General features: G+C 42.0%; 1 protein-coding gene across 5 annotated transcripts in view; it reads left to right on the top strand.

Moving 5' to 3' along the window:
- The window catches only part of ENO4 (enolase 4), a 62,263-nt gene that overhangs the window by 10,532 nt on the left and 36,546 nt on the right, over positions 1–15,185 (top strand). For 3 of the 5 annotated variants that reach the window (XM_058435976.1, XM_032176851.2, XM_058435977.1), the window contains exons 5-10: positions 729–898; positions 994–1,125; positions 2,740–2,793; positions 8,574–8,630; positions 11,043–11,210; positions 14,011–14,136. In XM_058435976.1, the coding sequence (XP_058291959.1) occupies positions 729–898; positions 994–1,125; positions 2,740–2,793; positions 8,574–8,630; positions 11,043–11,210; positions 14,011–14,136 (707 nt within the window). The remainder of the gene's footprint in view (positions 1–728; positions 899–993; positions 1,126–2,739; positions 2,794–8,573; positions 8,631–11,042; positions 11,211–14,010; positions 14,137–15,185) is intronic. The other 2 variants (XM_058435979.1, XM_058435978.1) reach the window with 2 other exon arrangements.

Here is a 15,185-nt window from a genome sequence, read left to right as displayed (position 1 = left end):
AGTGGGAGGGCACAGCTATTTGCTAAGCACTCATTAAGCGTGAGGTGCTGAAATATCTTATCTCGACTGGGGACCTGAACCACATCGGCAGCTGTGGAGGAAAGGACAAGAGGAACACTAGAGATATATGATGGACTCTGTCCGGACCTCATGAGACAGGGAGGCTGAGAACATATTCTAGTGAAAGATGGGTAAGGAATCTGGGTCAATGATTGGATCTGAAAGGCACTGCTGAAGATCGTAAATGACACAGAACAAGGCATTGGTTTGGTGTTGGTGAGAAAGACAGCAAGTTAGACGTATTCATGCAGAGATGTTCAGCAGAAAGTTGAGTGTGCAGCAGCTATGGTGAAATATAGGAAAACAAGGGATTTGAAATTTAAAGGCAGTTCAAATCCTCTATCTACTTTCTGTTACATTTGGGCAAGTCTTTTAACCCCTCTAAGCCCCAGTTTATGTACATGTAAATGTAGAATAAAAATATCTACCTCGTATGATTGATGAAGGAATTAATATTAAATGGCTTAAAATGTCTTAGACAGGCAAAATCCATGGCTAATGATTATTTGAGAATCTTAAGCAAAACCAAACAGAAAACTTCTTGGGGGTTGAGGTAGAGCATCTGTTGTTCCCAGCCTCGACTTTCATCCTTTCTTTTTCCTGGGTCTTTCCATCTGTAAGTAAAGCATTTAGAAATACAGTCTTACTCTCAATATTTCTCCCTCCAGCGAGAAAGGATACTATTACAGAGAAACCTATTGCGCCTGCAGAGCCTGTTGAGCCTGTACTCAGTGGCAGTATGGCCATAGGGGCCGTGTCACTAGCTGTTGCCAAAGCCTGTGCCATGCTGCTTAATAAACCTCTGTACTTAAGTATCGCTCTACTGAAGCACAATCAGGTTAGTATCTATGACGTTCCATTAAAAGGAGCCATGAGTATCTCAATATGGATGAACCCTGTTTCTCATTTTCCCTCGTTTTCCCCCTATTTCAGGAACAGCCAACAACGCTATCTATGCCTTTGCTGATGGTATCGCTGGTCAGCTGTGGGAAGTCATCATCTGGGAAGCTAAATTTAATGAAAGAAGTGATTTGTATACCCCATCCTGAATTAACAACCAAACAAGTACCTTACATTATCTCAAATTACCTTTTCTAAAAAAAAAAAATACTCCATCACTGATGAACTTTTAATGGAGCTCCCTTGTGACACCAAGGGAGAGGGAATTAAAGATAAAATGAGAAAAAAATATTTTAGGAAATCAGAGAAGTGGGAAGAAAGACCTCAAACCAAAGGGAGCACATGTAGAGCACCTTAGATGTTTGGTTTCATTACAGCATTGGCTCATGCTGGTGACTCACAGAGAAGCCATGGCTGAGAAACTCTGCAGACCTAGAAAGTGCTGGAAGGTTGTTATTTGGGGGCATCTTTATTTACTCTGCACTGTGCCCTATGGCAGCAGCAAGTGAAAGCTAGCACCTCCTAGCAACCCACTCTGTTAAGTAAGAACTCCAGGACTTGCCTGGCACCTATGAGACTTTTAGTGCATATTTGTGGAGTGAATAAATCTCAAGTTGCATGTTCACCACTCAGAGGTGTGCAAGGGTCTATACTGCTCCTCAGTAGCCTGAAAGAGTCAATATGCCTCTTTAAATCTTCATGATGACCAAAGGTTCATGATCTATAGGAGATGCTTTCTAAAAAGGTACAGAAAGCTTTCCCCAAGCCTCCTCCAGTAATAAGTTGAGTAATGTTTTATCTTAGTGGAAATCAGTAAAAAAAAAAAAAAAAAAATCAAGATTTTTCATGATACAGAATTCTTTCTTAAAATAGTTATTGCCTTACAGTTTATGTTGCAGAAGACTAGGATTTATATCTGGCTTATCATCTGTCAGATAGTATTCAGATCCTGGTGTCAGGATCTTTCCTTTAGTTAGTATCTGTTGAGCTGTTTGCATACCAGAGCACAAGGAATGCCATTCTTTATCAGGTCTTTGTATGCAGATCTCATCATCACAACATACTTTTCTACTTTTTAAGGGACAGTAGATTTATACTGATTCAGCCACTCTAATCCAGACTACCTTGGTGATCTGCGACATGTATTGTGGGAAAGTTGTCTAGGTTGGCCAGGCATGGTGCCTCATGCCTGTAATCCCAGCACTTTGGGAGGCCAAGATGGGAGGATGGCCTGAGGTCAGGAGTTCGAGACCAGCCTGGGCAACATGGCAAAACCCCGTCTCTACTAAAAATACAAAAATTAGCCAGGCATGGTGGTGCACACCTGTCATCCCAGCTACTTGGGAGGTTGAGGCAAGAGAATTGCTTGAACAATTCGGAGTTTGCAGTAGGCCGAGATCATGCCACTGCGCTCCAGCCTGGGCAACAGAGTGAAACTCCATCTCAAAAAAAAAAAAGAAAAAAGAAAAAGAAAGTTGTCCAGGTTGGTCCAGAGACCATAAAAGAGAATGAAGTTAACTTGATCCAAGCAACTGAACCAGTCAGTTCTGAAAGGTCGAAGAGAGGCTACTGAGGGAGAAGAACCTCTCATTCACATTCAACCCAATGAAAACTGGGGTGAAGATTAACATTTAATCTACTGATTTTGTAGAGCATATCATCTGCTAATCAGGGACTCTACAAATACCCTGAGTTAAAAATAGCCACATGTGTTATAAGTTTTTATACTTAAATTTTCTAGTCTGCAACTGTGGAAGATCATGGTTGTTCTACTTACAGGGTGTCGAGATGCTTATGGAAATTCAGAAACATATCAACAAAATAATTGAAATGGTATGTAAAGAGATTCTATGTTATCTAGTTACTGACACTTAGACACCTTCTAGCATCCAACTTGTAGTTCATTTGGAATTAAATCAATTGTGGTTGATATGGAGAATGTATTTATTGGCTTTGGGTTTCCCCCATGAACCAAGTATATCCATGTCTTCAGTGGCTGTGGATCCAGCCTCTAATGGTACTTAACAATCTAATTTCAATTTCTGGGGCAACTGGCTTTGTGCTAAGCTCATCCCTTAGGATTTACTAAGAAAGAAAGGATGTGGCCCCCAGGACATGAGAGGCAGCTTGATGGAATGAAGGCACAGACTCTTGTACCTGCATCAGGATCCTGGTGTTGAGCAAACAAGGGTCCCTGGCAGAGCAGCCCTCTTAGAGGCAGTCACAGACGCAGGCATATGAGTCATCAGTTGTCCCATCATGTTCCAAATAGGCAGTGCACAGTGATATGGCAGGGCTGAGGCCAGGAGAGGGACCCAATCTTTGTCTGTGGGGCTTCACACACACACACACACACACACACACACACACCCCTTTTATTTTGGAATACCTCTCACCCAGTTTCCCCCAATGTTAATGATATATTACATGGTACATTTGTCAAAACTAAGAAACCAAAATGGTACACTGCTAATAACTAACTCCAGACTTGATTCAAATTTCACTGGTTTTTCCACTAATGTCCTTTTTCTGTTCTAGGATCCAATCCAGGATCCCACATTGCATTTAGCCTGAGGCTTTTAAGCTGTGTGATTAGGAAGCAGTAGGGCTGAGGACCCAGTAGGATGGGGCTGGGATACAATAGCAGTGTAACATGGAGGCACTCTGGTTTTAACTCCGTCTCACCAGCACGGAGTGTGACTACAGGCAGGGGGCACGGGCCCCTCCCCTGCCGCGATGGGGATTGGCTGGCTGGGGCCCAGTCCCTGCAGTTGATCAGAATTGCTTTAAGCAGTTCCAGGCTGGAGCTGGTTTCCATGGTGCTTTTCAGGAGGCCATCTTCTTTTCTGGGTGACCAGCCTGCAGATGCTCAGACTTGGACAAGTTAGCTCTGATGTTGCACTCTGCTTTGCCATTCATAACTCCGTGACCTTGGGCCAATTCTATAGCCTCTCTGCCTCGGGTTCCTCATCTATAAAATGGAGATGATCAGTACCCAAGTCATGAGGGTGACCGTGAAGAGTAAACAAGTGTAACATGAAACACGCTGCATCAGGAGCCGGTGCCACAGGAAGCCATAACTGGTGTTGGTTGTGTCAGAGCAGGTGAAGGAAACCCACCTGAGCATTCTACAATTCATCCTTCTAAATTTCTTTTAAAAGTCTTTCAGCTGGGCGCGGTGGCTTATGCCTGTAATCCCAACACTTTGGGAGGCCAAGGCAGGTGGATCACCTGAGGTCAGGAGTTCAACACCAGTCTGGCCAACATGGTGAAACCCTGTCTTTACTAAAAATACAAAAAAATTAGCTGGGCATTGTGGCAGGCACCTGTAATCCCAGCTACTCGGGAGGCTGAGGCAGGAGAATCCCTTGAACCTGGGAGGCGGAGGTTGCAGTGAGCCAAGATCATGCCATTGCACTCCAGCCTGGGCAACAAGAATGAAACTCCGTCTCAAAAAAAAAATTTTTTTCTTGAATTCTAAAATCTTTCCTGACATTTTGTCTTTTAAATGTTTTATTTACTTTGTGATTACACAAGTAGCTCATGAATGTTCTTGTGAAAATTCAAATACCGATAGAGCTACCCACCCACAACCACCTCCTACAGACTACCACCCTCAGTACAGTCCCTTCTCTAAAGGTAACTGCTGTTAAAAATTGAGTGTGGCCTTCCAGCCTTTTTTAAAAAATAAATAAGTAGACAGTTCAGGCGCAGTGGCTCACACCTGTAATCCCAGCACTTTGGGAGGCTGAGGCAGGCAAATCACTTGAGGTCAGGAGTTCAAGACCAGCCTGGCCAACATGGTGAAACCCCGTCTCTACTAAAAATACAAAAATTAGCTGGGTGTGGTGGTGCACATTTGTAATCCCAGCTACTCGGGAGGCTGAGGTAGGAGAATCACTTGAACCCGGAAGGCAGAGGTTGCAGTGAGCCAAGATCGCACCACTGTACTCCAGCCTGGGCAACAGAGTGAGACTCTGTCTCGGGGGGAAAGAAAAGATAAATACACAACAGAGAACAGTGTTTAAAATAATACAAAAAATTATGCACAAATCAGTCTGCAAATTGCTTTACTTCTTTGCCCTTTTCATTGAGGTGTTTATCTTTTATTGATATCTAGGAATTCTTTACATAATAAGGGATTTACTTATTTATTTATTTATTTATTTATTTATTTATTTATTGAGACAGAGTCTAGCTCTGTCTCCCAGGCTGGAGTGCAGTGGCGCGATCTCGGCTCACTGCAACCTCTGCTTTCTGGGTTCAAGCAATTCTCCTGCCTCAGCCTCCTGAGTGGCTGGGGTCACAGAGCCCAGCACCATGCCCAGCTAATTTTTGTATTTTTAGTAAAGACGGGGTTTCACTGTCTTGGGCAGGCTGGTCTCGAACTCCTGACCTTGTGATCCGCCTGCCTCGGCCTCCCAAAGTGCTGGGATCACAAGTGTGAGCCACCACGCCCAGCCAATTCTTTATATACGGTAGACCTATTTTCCTGTATCATGTTGCCTGCCTTTAAATTGTATGATATGGAGTCATACCGATTTTTAAAATTTTTTGATGAAGTGAAATGTAGCAATCTGTTCTTTTAAGGCAGTGACTCAACCAGCAGTGATTTTGCCCAGGGGACATTTGGCAAGTCTGGAGACATTTGTAGCGGCCTTGGCTTGGAAGGAGGGTTCTGATCACATTTTGTAAGCAGGGATCAGAGCTGCTACTGAGCGTCCTGCAATGTACAGGGCGGCCCCCACAGTGGGGTGATCCAGCCCCAAATGTCAATAGCGCCAAGGCTGAGGAAGCCTGCTTTGTGTGCCTTGTTTCATAAGGGGCTCCCTCTTCCTGGAATACTAATAATCCACAAGTATTTTTTTAAGTTTACTACGTACCATCCTGAGTGCTTTAATACTTTAACTCATTCAATCTGCATAACTGTATAGATAGGTAGGTACTATTATTACCCCTATTACACAGATTAAGAACCTTGGGCCCAGCACTCACCCAAGACCCCCCAGGTCGTAGGTGCCTGAGCTGGCATTCAAACTCAGAATCCATGATCTTAATCAGATGCTAAACTGCCCCCAAATCACAGAATATGTTTTCTTCAAACACTTTTATAGTTTCAAAGATTTATTTATATCTTAACTTCACCTGGCCTTTATATCAATAGTGTGAAGCAGGGATCACATTTCTGTTGACTTTCCATGTGGTGTTACACGCTTGGAAGCTGCAGTGGGATTCTTAGTAATAGCTCCAACTAGTTCATTCATGTTTGAAGGAAAAGCAGTAAAGCACTTAGAGAAAGTTCAGATATCAAAAACCATCACTATGCTGTCGAAGTCACAAAGTTTAAGTTGTTAAAGATTATGTAGTGTAGTAGAAAGAGCACAATCTTTGAAGCAACAGATTTGGTTTCCATTTTGGCTCTGCACTTATGAACTGCCACTGTGAGCCTCTTACATATCCTATCAATGCACTGGTTTCCTCATCTGTACAATTTTTAAATGCCTGCCTTGGCCAAATGTGGTAGCATATGCCTATAATCCCAGCACTTTTGGGAGGCTGAGATGGAGAGGCCAGGAGTTCAAGACCAGCCTGGCAACATAGCGAGACCTTGTCTCCACAAAAATTAGTCCAGTGTGGTGGCATGCGTCTGTGGTCCCAGCCACTTGGGAGGCTGAGGTGGGAGGATTGCTGGAGCCCAGGAGTTTGAGGCTGCAGTGAGCTCTGATCATGCCACTGCACTCCAGCCTGGGCAACAGAGGGAGATCCTGTCCCATTAAAAAAAAAAAAAAGCCTGCCTTGTATGGGAGGAACGCTGAATTGCTGGGCTCCTAATAAAGGGTACCTATTTATAGCATAGTCATTGAATAAGAAAGATGTTTAATCCTTCCCAGTGATTACAGTGATAATAGATCATTCCCAACATTACCCCAATTCTTCTATTAAGTCTTAATTTAAATCTATTTTGAGAAAAAAAATGCTGAAGAAATGGTAAGTTTTCTCATGCAGGCCCCAACCCACAGATGTCTGTAGATAACCTTAGCTAAAGCCACGGTCTTAAAACAGGAGATGACAGGAGTGGAACCAGGGTTACTGCAATCACCATGCTTTGTTTTAGTAATAGAGTGATAGTTCCTGTTGACATTATTTGGCTGGTAGCATAGATTAGCAGATTACATCATGTCAGATTTATTTTGGCATAACTCACTCTCCCTAGGAACTCCTGAGTAGCCTAATTCTTATTAAGGAAAGATTATATTTGTTTCAGTTTTTAGCCATTTTTTAAATCCACTTAGTCTGAGAACAGCCATTCTAGAATACATTGCATTTTTTTATGATTAAAAAGGCTGCCAGCCTGGGCAACATAGTGAGACCCTGTCTCTACAAAAATATTTACCAAAAAAAAAAAAAAAATTAGCCAGGCACGGCGGTGCACACTTATCCCAGTTACTCGGGAGCCTGAGGCAGAAGGATTGTTTGAGCTCAGGCGTTTGAGGCTGTAATGAGATATGATTGTGCCACTGTACTCCAGCCTATGTGACACAGTGAGACCCTGTCTTTAAAAGAAAAGGGGCAGAGGTGGGGCTGGAGACTTTAACTTCCATTATTTAACAGCTTATTCTTAGTAAGGTAGACAGAAAGATGTTACAGGTTTTTTTTTCCCCTGGTTATTTTTTGCTGTCGCAAGGCCCTATGCTAGGTGCAAAAGGGGATAAAAACATACTTCCTGTCCTCAGGCAGTTTAAAAGTCTCAATGAGGGAGCATAAAAAACATGAGAAATCCAATAATAATGCAAACCAAGACTGTTCTTTAATGTTTGTCATTCTGAATTGGAGCCAGTAATCACTATCGTCCCCTGATCACATCACATGACTTCCCTTTGCCCTTCTGTTCAGGGTCACTGTATGTGCATATACTTGAGTGTGAACCATACCTATGCTTAACAATCCTGCCTCAGCTTACAGAGCCAGTACACGCTGAGCACAAAAGTGCATCCTTTAAAAGATTAGATCCTTGCAATAATATGCACCCAATACCCCAAATGTGGGAGTGCCTCTTTGGGAATTACCTTTGCTTTTAACCTCATGACACTACACCCACCAGATTCACCAGATTTAATGACCTTTGACTGTTTCAAATCAAAGTCAAAACCACCCTGCAGGAGAAAGTGTTTGCACTCTGTGAGTACTCAAAACAATATGTTGGGCCCTGTAAAAGCAAATCCCACGGTGGGGTTAAGCCCTAAGGGCAAGGAGGGGACTTGGTATCCTCCTGCAGAAAAAGGGTGTCTGCACACAGCAGGAGTTCATGATATATGTGTGAATAACACATTATTTATATGCATAGAAATGCATGAATCTGTATACACACCCCATGTATATGACTGGGGGCAGAGGGTAAGGATGAACTAAAGGAAACACATTCCTGAATTTGAGAAATAGTTTGTGGCATATAAAGTAGGGAGTGGCTGGAATCATCCCTATGTGCATGAGTGTGTGTGTGCACATGTGTGTGAGATTCAGTGTGGCTGGTCAGGTCTAGAGCAGTAAGCTTGCTTGCTGCCACAGCCATGCTAAAAATTCCAGGTGATATATTTTTATCTTCTGCCCCACAGCCCTCTCCTCCAAAAGCAGAGACAAAAAAAGGGCATGATGGAAGCAAAAGAGGTCAAGTAAGTCTATATATTGTTTACCATCCTTCCATATGACACTGTTTATAGATTTCCTGTCCCTTTTAATCTTCTATAGTCACTTTTTGCCCCAAGACCAGGACTGAGGCCAGTGGAAACCATATAGTGACATTGCTCCAGGCACCCCCAGAGCTGCAGTATCATGCTGCCCCTGCCTTCCAGCAACGGGCTGCCTGACCATCGCTGGCAGCAGCTGTCTGACCATCTGGAATCTCACAGGGCTAGGAAGCATTTATGAGATGTAGGGTTACATTGGACCCTATAGGGGAAGTGTTTGGGAAATCGAATCTCTCTGACAACTAGCTGAAAGGCACATAGGATGTTTTACATTTTATTATTAACAAAGAGAAAAACAAGAAGCACAAAAGATGGCTATTCCTTCCATCTGGTCCCCCAAAGGCACTGAAGCATCATTTCTGACGAACCATTGCAGGAACTCTGATTTTGCCAGGAGAGTGAGGCGAACAGTCCACCTTGTCAAAACTAGCTGCGCTGGCTTCGGGAGCCTTGGGAGACCAGCTGAACTTGATCTGTCAGTCATGTTGGTGATTGTGAGTGCTCTGATAGATGTATCTATTAGAGCCTAAACTTTCAACAATATAAATAGAAGAGCCAATCAGAACTTTGAAGAGCATGCATATGGGTGAAGGTTGCTGACATCTGCAGTATTTGCTTTGCTTTGTGAGCGAACAATCCTTGCCCCACCCTGATGTTACGTACGTTGAGAGTCAGCTGAAGTCAAAAGAAGAGGGGCTAGGAAAGAAGGGAGAAGACATGGCAAAGATAAAAAAATGAAGTTTCTTTTCAAGATTAGGAGAGAGAAGAGAAATGTGTGAACACATACAGCAGTAAGTAAAATCCTGTCAACAGTTTGTATATGTTGGAATGAGCACAGCCTTCTAATATTAGGCCTTGCAAGAGGTAGAGATGGTAAACAAGCCACCAATTCTCAGTGCTGTTCCTTCATTCCAGCAGGTGGTTCTCTGCGTGCTGGGAAATTTAGACCAACATCAGCCCTCCCTGTAATGAGCTTTACTACTACGTTTTTTTTCCTGTTAGAAACAGTCTAGAGTATAGATTCCAGAGAGGCAGCCACACAAGAATTAGGGGTATAAACTCTGGAGCTAAATTGCCTGGATTAAAATCTGGTTCAACTTACGTAACTCCGTAAAATGGAGATCATAATAATATCTTTGTGTGATGTAAGGAGTAAATGTATTTACTTTATGTAATGTGCTGAGAACAGTACCTAGCATTTAGTAAGCACCAAATAAGTGATGCTTTCATAGTTTAGAAGGCTCTGTAACAAAACTCAATTGATGGACAAAAATTTCCCCAACTATTCCTTTGTTTGCCAAACAAAAGTTTCCTCTCATTGACATTAAAATAGTGTTATCACCAGTCAAAACAGAATATTCATTCCCCGGTTCATGTTTGTCATTGAGTTTGGTGCACACACACACCCCTTACCTTAAGCCCTCAGACTCACTGATATTGCTTCAATTTATAATTGCATAGTGGCAATTTATGGCAAGGGCACATCAAGGCTGACTTTGCAGTAGCTGTCTTTCCTTAGGGTTATGTGGGTCCTGAAATCATCTTTCACTAAAATCCATCTTCAGTATTGCATCCTCTTAGTGGAAGTCTTCAATCCTTTTAAAGTGGCCAATGCCTGTAATCCCAGCACTTTGGGAGTGCTGAGCACGAGACCGCAAGACCAGCCTGGGCAACACAGTGAGACCCTGTCTCTACAAAAAATAAAAAAAATAGCCAGGTGTGGTGGCACATGCCTGTAGTCTCAGCTCCTCAGGAGGTTGAGAAAAGAGGATGACTTGAGCCTGGGGAAGACGAGGCTGCAGAGCCACGTTCAAGCCACTGCACTCCAGCCTAGGTGACAGAGCAAGACACGATCTCAAAACAAATAAATGAAACTTTTCCTGAAGGAGGGTTATGCTTTTAACAGCTGCATTTATCTAGAAGAAAACAGAATGTAGGAAAGAGCAGGTTTGGAGGAAAAGGACTGGCAGAGCTAGAGACAGACAGGGTAGACATTTACAGGGAGGACCTGAAGAGTCACCAACCAAGTAGTTGTGACTCAGCCTAGCCCCATGTACAAGGAATGGCAGCATCCATAAAGAGAGAACACAGACACACTAAAGAGAGAAAAGTGTGCTCCCAGGCCAAACTTGGAAACCTCAGGAGTAAGAAAATTACTCCCGATACTGCAGGGGAATCATATGCCCTAAGTCATGTGAATCAATCCTAAGTAGGATTGAGAATCAAAGGACTGATCTTTGCAGAGCTATATCTGATCATAAACCATGCTTATCACAGGAAGCGCCAAGAACCTTAATGTGCTGTATTTACATGCATCATTGTCTCTTGATCTTGCAGCAGCAGATCACTGGCAAGATGTCCCATCTTGGCTGTTTAACCATTAACTGTGACTCCATAGAACAGCCACTGCTTCTAATACAGGAAGTCTGTGCAAACCTGGGGCTAGAACTGGGAACAAATCTGCATCTAGCTATCAACTGTGCTGGACATGAGCTGATGGACTACGTAAGTTTCCACTTCAGAACATTCACTTCCTATTGAGATCCATGATTTTTAAATTAGAACTCAGAAAAAAAGAGCTTATCTGAATATTGTCCAAACAGATCTTATTGTTTTTTATTAATATTGTGTGAAGGATCCAAATATAAATGGAACTGAGAAAACCAAATTAGCTAATGACCACAGAATAACATAACCATAACATTTTTTAAATAGAAAATGTCATTATTATATATAGAAATTCTACAATAAAGATGAGTAAAATGAGTTACTTACATTGCAATCCTGAAAGCTACTGAAAAATAATTTAACAAACTGCATTTGGTTGATAAATGCTGAATTTGTCGAGCCTAAAAACTGGATGAGTTGTAACTTATGACATGATAGGCCCTTCCAGACATGTAGTTCTTAGAATTTATGCTGTGACTTTTTAAATATAAAAAAATTTCCAAGTTATTGAAGTTTATGAAGAAGATGTTTTTGTCCAACTAAACACATCACAGTGCTAGCCACGGCCTGGGTTAGGAGGACAGAGCTTTAGTGATGCGATGAGACTCCACCTGGGGACCACCCACCTGAAGAGAAAGATTCTAAAAAGAGTGAAAAACAGGTTCATTAAAAAACATCCTAGTCGGCCAGGCATGGTGGCTCACACCTGTAATCCCAGCACTTTGGGAGGCCGAGGTGGGTGGATCACCTGAGGTCAGGAGTTCAAGACCAGCCTGGCCAACATGGTGAAACCCCCCCTCTACAAAAAATGCAAAAAATCAGCTGGGCGTGGTGGTGGGCTTCTGCAATCTCAGCTACTCGGGAGGCTGAGGCAAAAGAATCGCTTGAACCCAGGAGGCGAAGGTTGCAGTGAGCCAAGATCGTGCCATTGCACTCCAGCCTGGGCAACAAGAGTGAAACTCCGTCTCAAAACAAAACAAAACAAAAAACAAGCAACATTCTAGTCTTCACTTCCTCAGGGTAATACAACAGCAATTTACCTTTAAACTTGGGAAACTGGTATGTTAGGAAAGTTATTAGTTTTCTGTCTTACACATATACTTCCTGATATGGTTTGGCTGTGTCCCCACCCAAATCGCATCTTGAATTGTAGCTCCCATAATTCCCATGTGTCATGGGAGGTAACTGAATCATGGGGGTGGGTCTTTCCCATGCTATTCTCATGATAGTGACTAAGTCTCACTAGATCTGATGGTTTCATAAAGGGGAGTTCCCCTGCACACACTCTCTCTTGCCTGCTGCCACGTAAGACATGACTTTGCTCTTCCTTTAACTTCCACCATGATTGTGCGGCCTCCTCAGCCATGTGGAACTGTGAGTCAATTAAACCTCTTTCCTTTACAAATTACTCAGTGTCAGGTATGTCTTTATTAGCAGCATGAGAACAAACTAATACACTTCCCAATTTCAAATACACAAAAATGCTGAGTCTACATTTTATGAAATGCCCAGTATATTGCCAAGCATTTATGGTGACTTGGTAATTTATGTCAAATTCAGGGGACATGACCAAATAGCATTCTGCTTTAACTGTGATTTTAACTTTACAAAGGAAATTTTGAACACTATATAAGAACCTTCAATTTTGGCTGACTTCTAAAAGTTCTTTTACTTTTCCAAAGAAACTAAGCACATAAAAGAATATTTAAAGTAATTTCCTATTCTTCACATAATGATTGGTTCCTAGGCATACCATTAAGAAAAATAATTGCATGTTTTCATCAGCAACATATACCAGGAACTATGAATATACTGACTGCTAGTGCTAACTAGAATGGGTATTTCTTGCTTATATTCAGTAAAATGTATTAGCTTGATATCAGAGAATTCTTACAATATTGTTAGTTCAAAATCATTAGCGTTTCCTCACTGACAAGATAGGGTTTTTTAAGCTTTGCATTATAGAAGTTAAAAGTTCTTGCTGCTTTTGAAGGTGAAAGAAGTATGAAATCCCTTCAGTTATGGTCTTCTTAGGAAGCTGCTTAATTCCAATGGAATCCATTCCATTAGCAGCAGCAGGAGGGCATTAGCAAACCAAACAGCCACTCTGTTGCATTCCACCTCCCTCCCAGTGCCAAAATATACCAGGTACCATCCCTGAACATAGACTTAAAAGGAAGGGTGCTTTGTTTTGCAGAAAGGCTATTCTAGATCCTTCAGCCCTGTTTACTTCTATACTTAATGACTTAGGGGCTTTCCAGACTTCAAATGAATGTTGCACTAGAATTCTACCTTCTGGACAATATCGTTACTACTAGAAAGTACATGCTACCTGAGAAAGAAATGCCTCACATAAATCACATTATTTTTCACACTGGTTGTTAGTATATCAAAAGCCTAGCCTCGCTTTCAAGCTTTAGAATATTTACAGTAAAGGACACAAGTTATTCATACAATGTGAGCTGAAAGATGGTAGGGTCTAGTGAGTGAGCAGGTTAGCATTGCTATTCTGCTTATTTTGTGAATATATGTTATTGTCCATCTACCCAGGCAGCCAAGTCTAACAGATTATTCCCCTCCTACTCTGTAATTCTTGGTGTTTTGTGTAAGAGGCTCCATCTGAAGTCTGTGGGAAGAACCCTAGAGGGCATCAAAAGGAATGGTGACTTGATTTCCCAGGTTAATATTTAAGATATTTAAAGTAGAATGGACAGATTTCTCAGGTCAATGTGCCCTGAAAAGAACCTGTTTACAACCTCTTATATAAAACAAATGAAAAGGAATCTGAAACGTATCTTTGGGATTTGATGAATTCATTGTTTATCCCTTATTTTAATATTTTCCTGACACATATCAGAATAAAGGAAAGTATGAAGTGATCATGGGCACATACAAAAATGCAGCGGAGATGGTTGACCTGTATGTGGATCTGATCAACAAGTACCCTTCAATTATTGCCTTAATTGATCCTTTCAGGAAGGAGGTAAGCACCCGACCTTCCATATTTTATACATATTTTATATGCCATAAGATAGGCAGGACTCGCCTTTTATATTTTATGACAAAACAGAGAATAAAATCTCATTCTTTTGGATCTCTGTCATTCAAAATGTGTTGTAATTTGGTCTGGGGCTGAGCTGCTTTATTTCAGCATTTATGAGAAAAGGCATTTACTAAGAAAATGAATAGGAAAAACACAATTACCTAGGAGTGTGCCTGTCTGGGGAATGAAACACGCTATTCGCAAGCCCTTCAGGAGTACCTGTATATTTACAAGCAACCTAACAGATGGAAGCTGCCCCTGCTGTGCTAGCTAGAGTTTCAGTAGGTTAATCATATATCATTTTCATGTGCTCAGGGAAACAGGACTTCTATATGGCCAAATATTTTTCAGCCTAAATCCAGTCACTATATATGCGTAAAAGTAACAAAGCCATTTTTTCTTTATTTGAGACAGGGTCTCACTCTGTCACCTAGGCTGGAGTGCAGTGGCACGATCTCGGCTCACTGCAACCTCTGCCTCCTGAGCTCAAGTGATTCTCCTGCCTCAGCCTCCCGAGTAGCTGGGACTATAGGCGTGCACCACCACACCAAGCTAAGTTTTGGTATTTTTAGTAGAAACAAGGTTTAGTAGAAACAAGCTGGTCTCCAGCTTCTGAGCTCAGGAGATCCGCCCACCTTGGCCTCCCAAAGTGCTAAGATTACAGGCATGAGCCACTGTGCCCGGCCTGCAAAGCCATATTTTTAAAGGGTTTGAGATATTGAGGTTTTATGATCTATTAAAACTCATGCATTTGACCAAAGCTTATGTGACCATCTTTCCCCCAACTTATACTCCAAAATTTAAATTCTTGATTTTATAAATTTGAGAACCATCAGATAGATTGAACAGATAGATTGAACAGACAGATTGAACAGATATCTTCTTTGAGATAACACAACTATTTCGATTTGGAGGATGATATAAATGCTGGTCCTGATGTGGAGTCCCAGGGTCTCAGTCACATCCTCCCTTTCACAGCCTCCATTTCA

Source organism: Hylobates moloch, unplaced genomic scaffold, assembly GCF_009828535.3.
Source record: "Hylobates moloch isolate HMO894 unplaced genomic scaffold, HMol_V3 SCAFFOLD_3, whole genome shotgun sequence".
Lineage (NCBI taxonomy): Eukaryota > Metazoa > Chordata > Mammalia > Primates > Hylobatidae > Hylobates > Hylobates moloch.
This window is presented reverse-complemented; position numbering and strand designations above follow the sequence as displayed.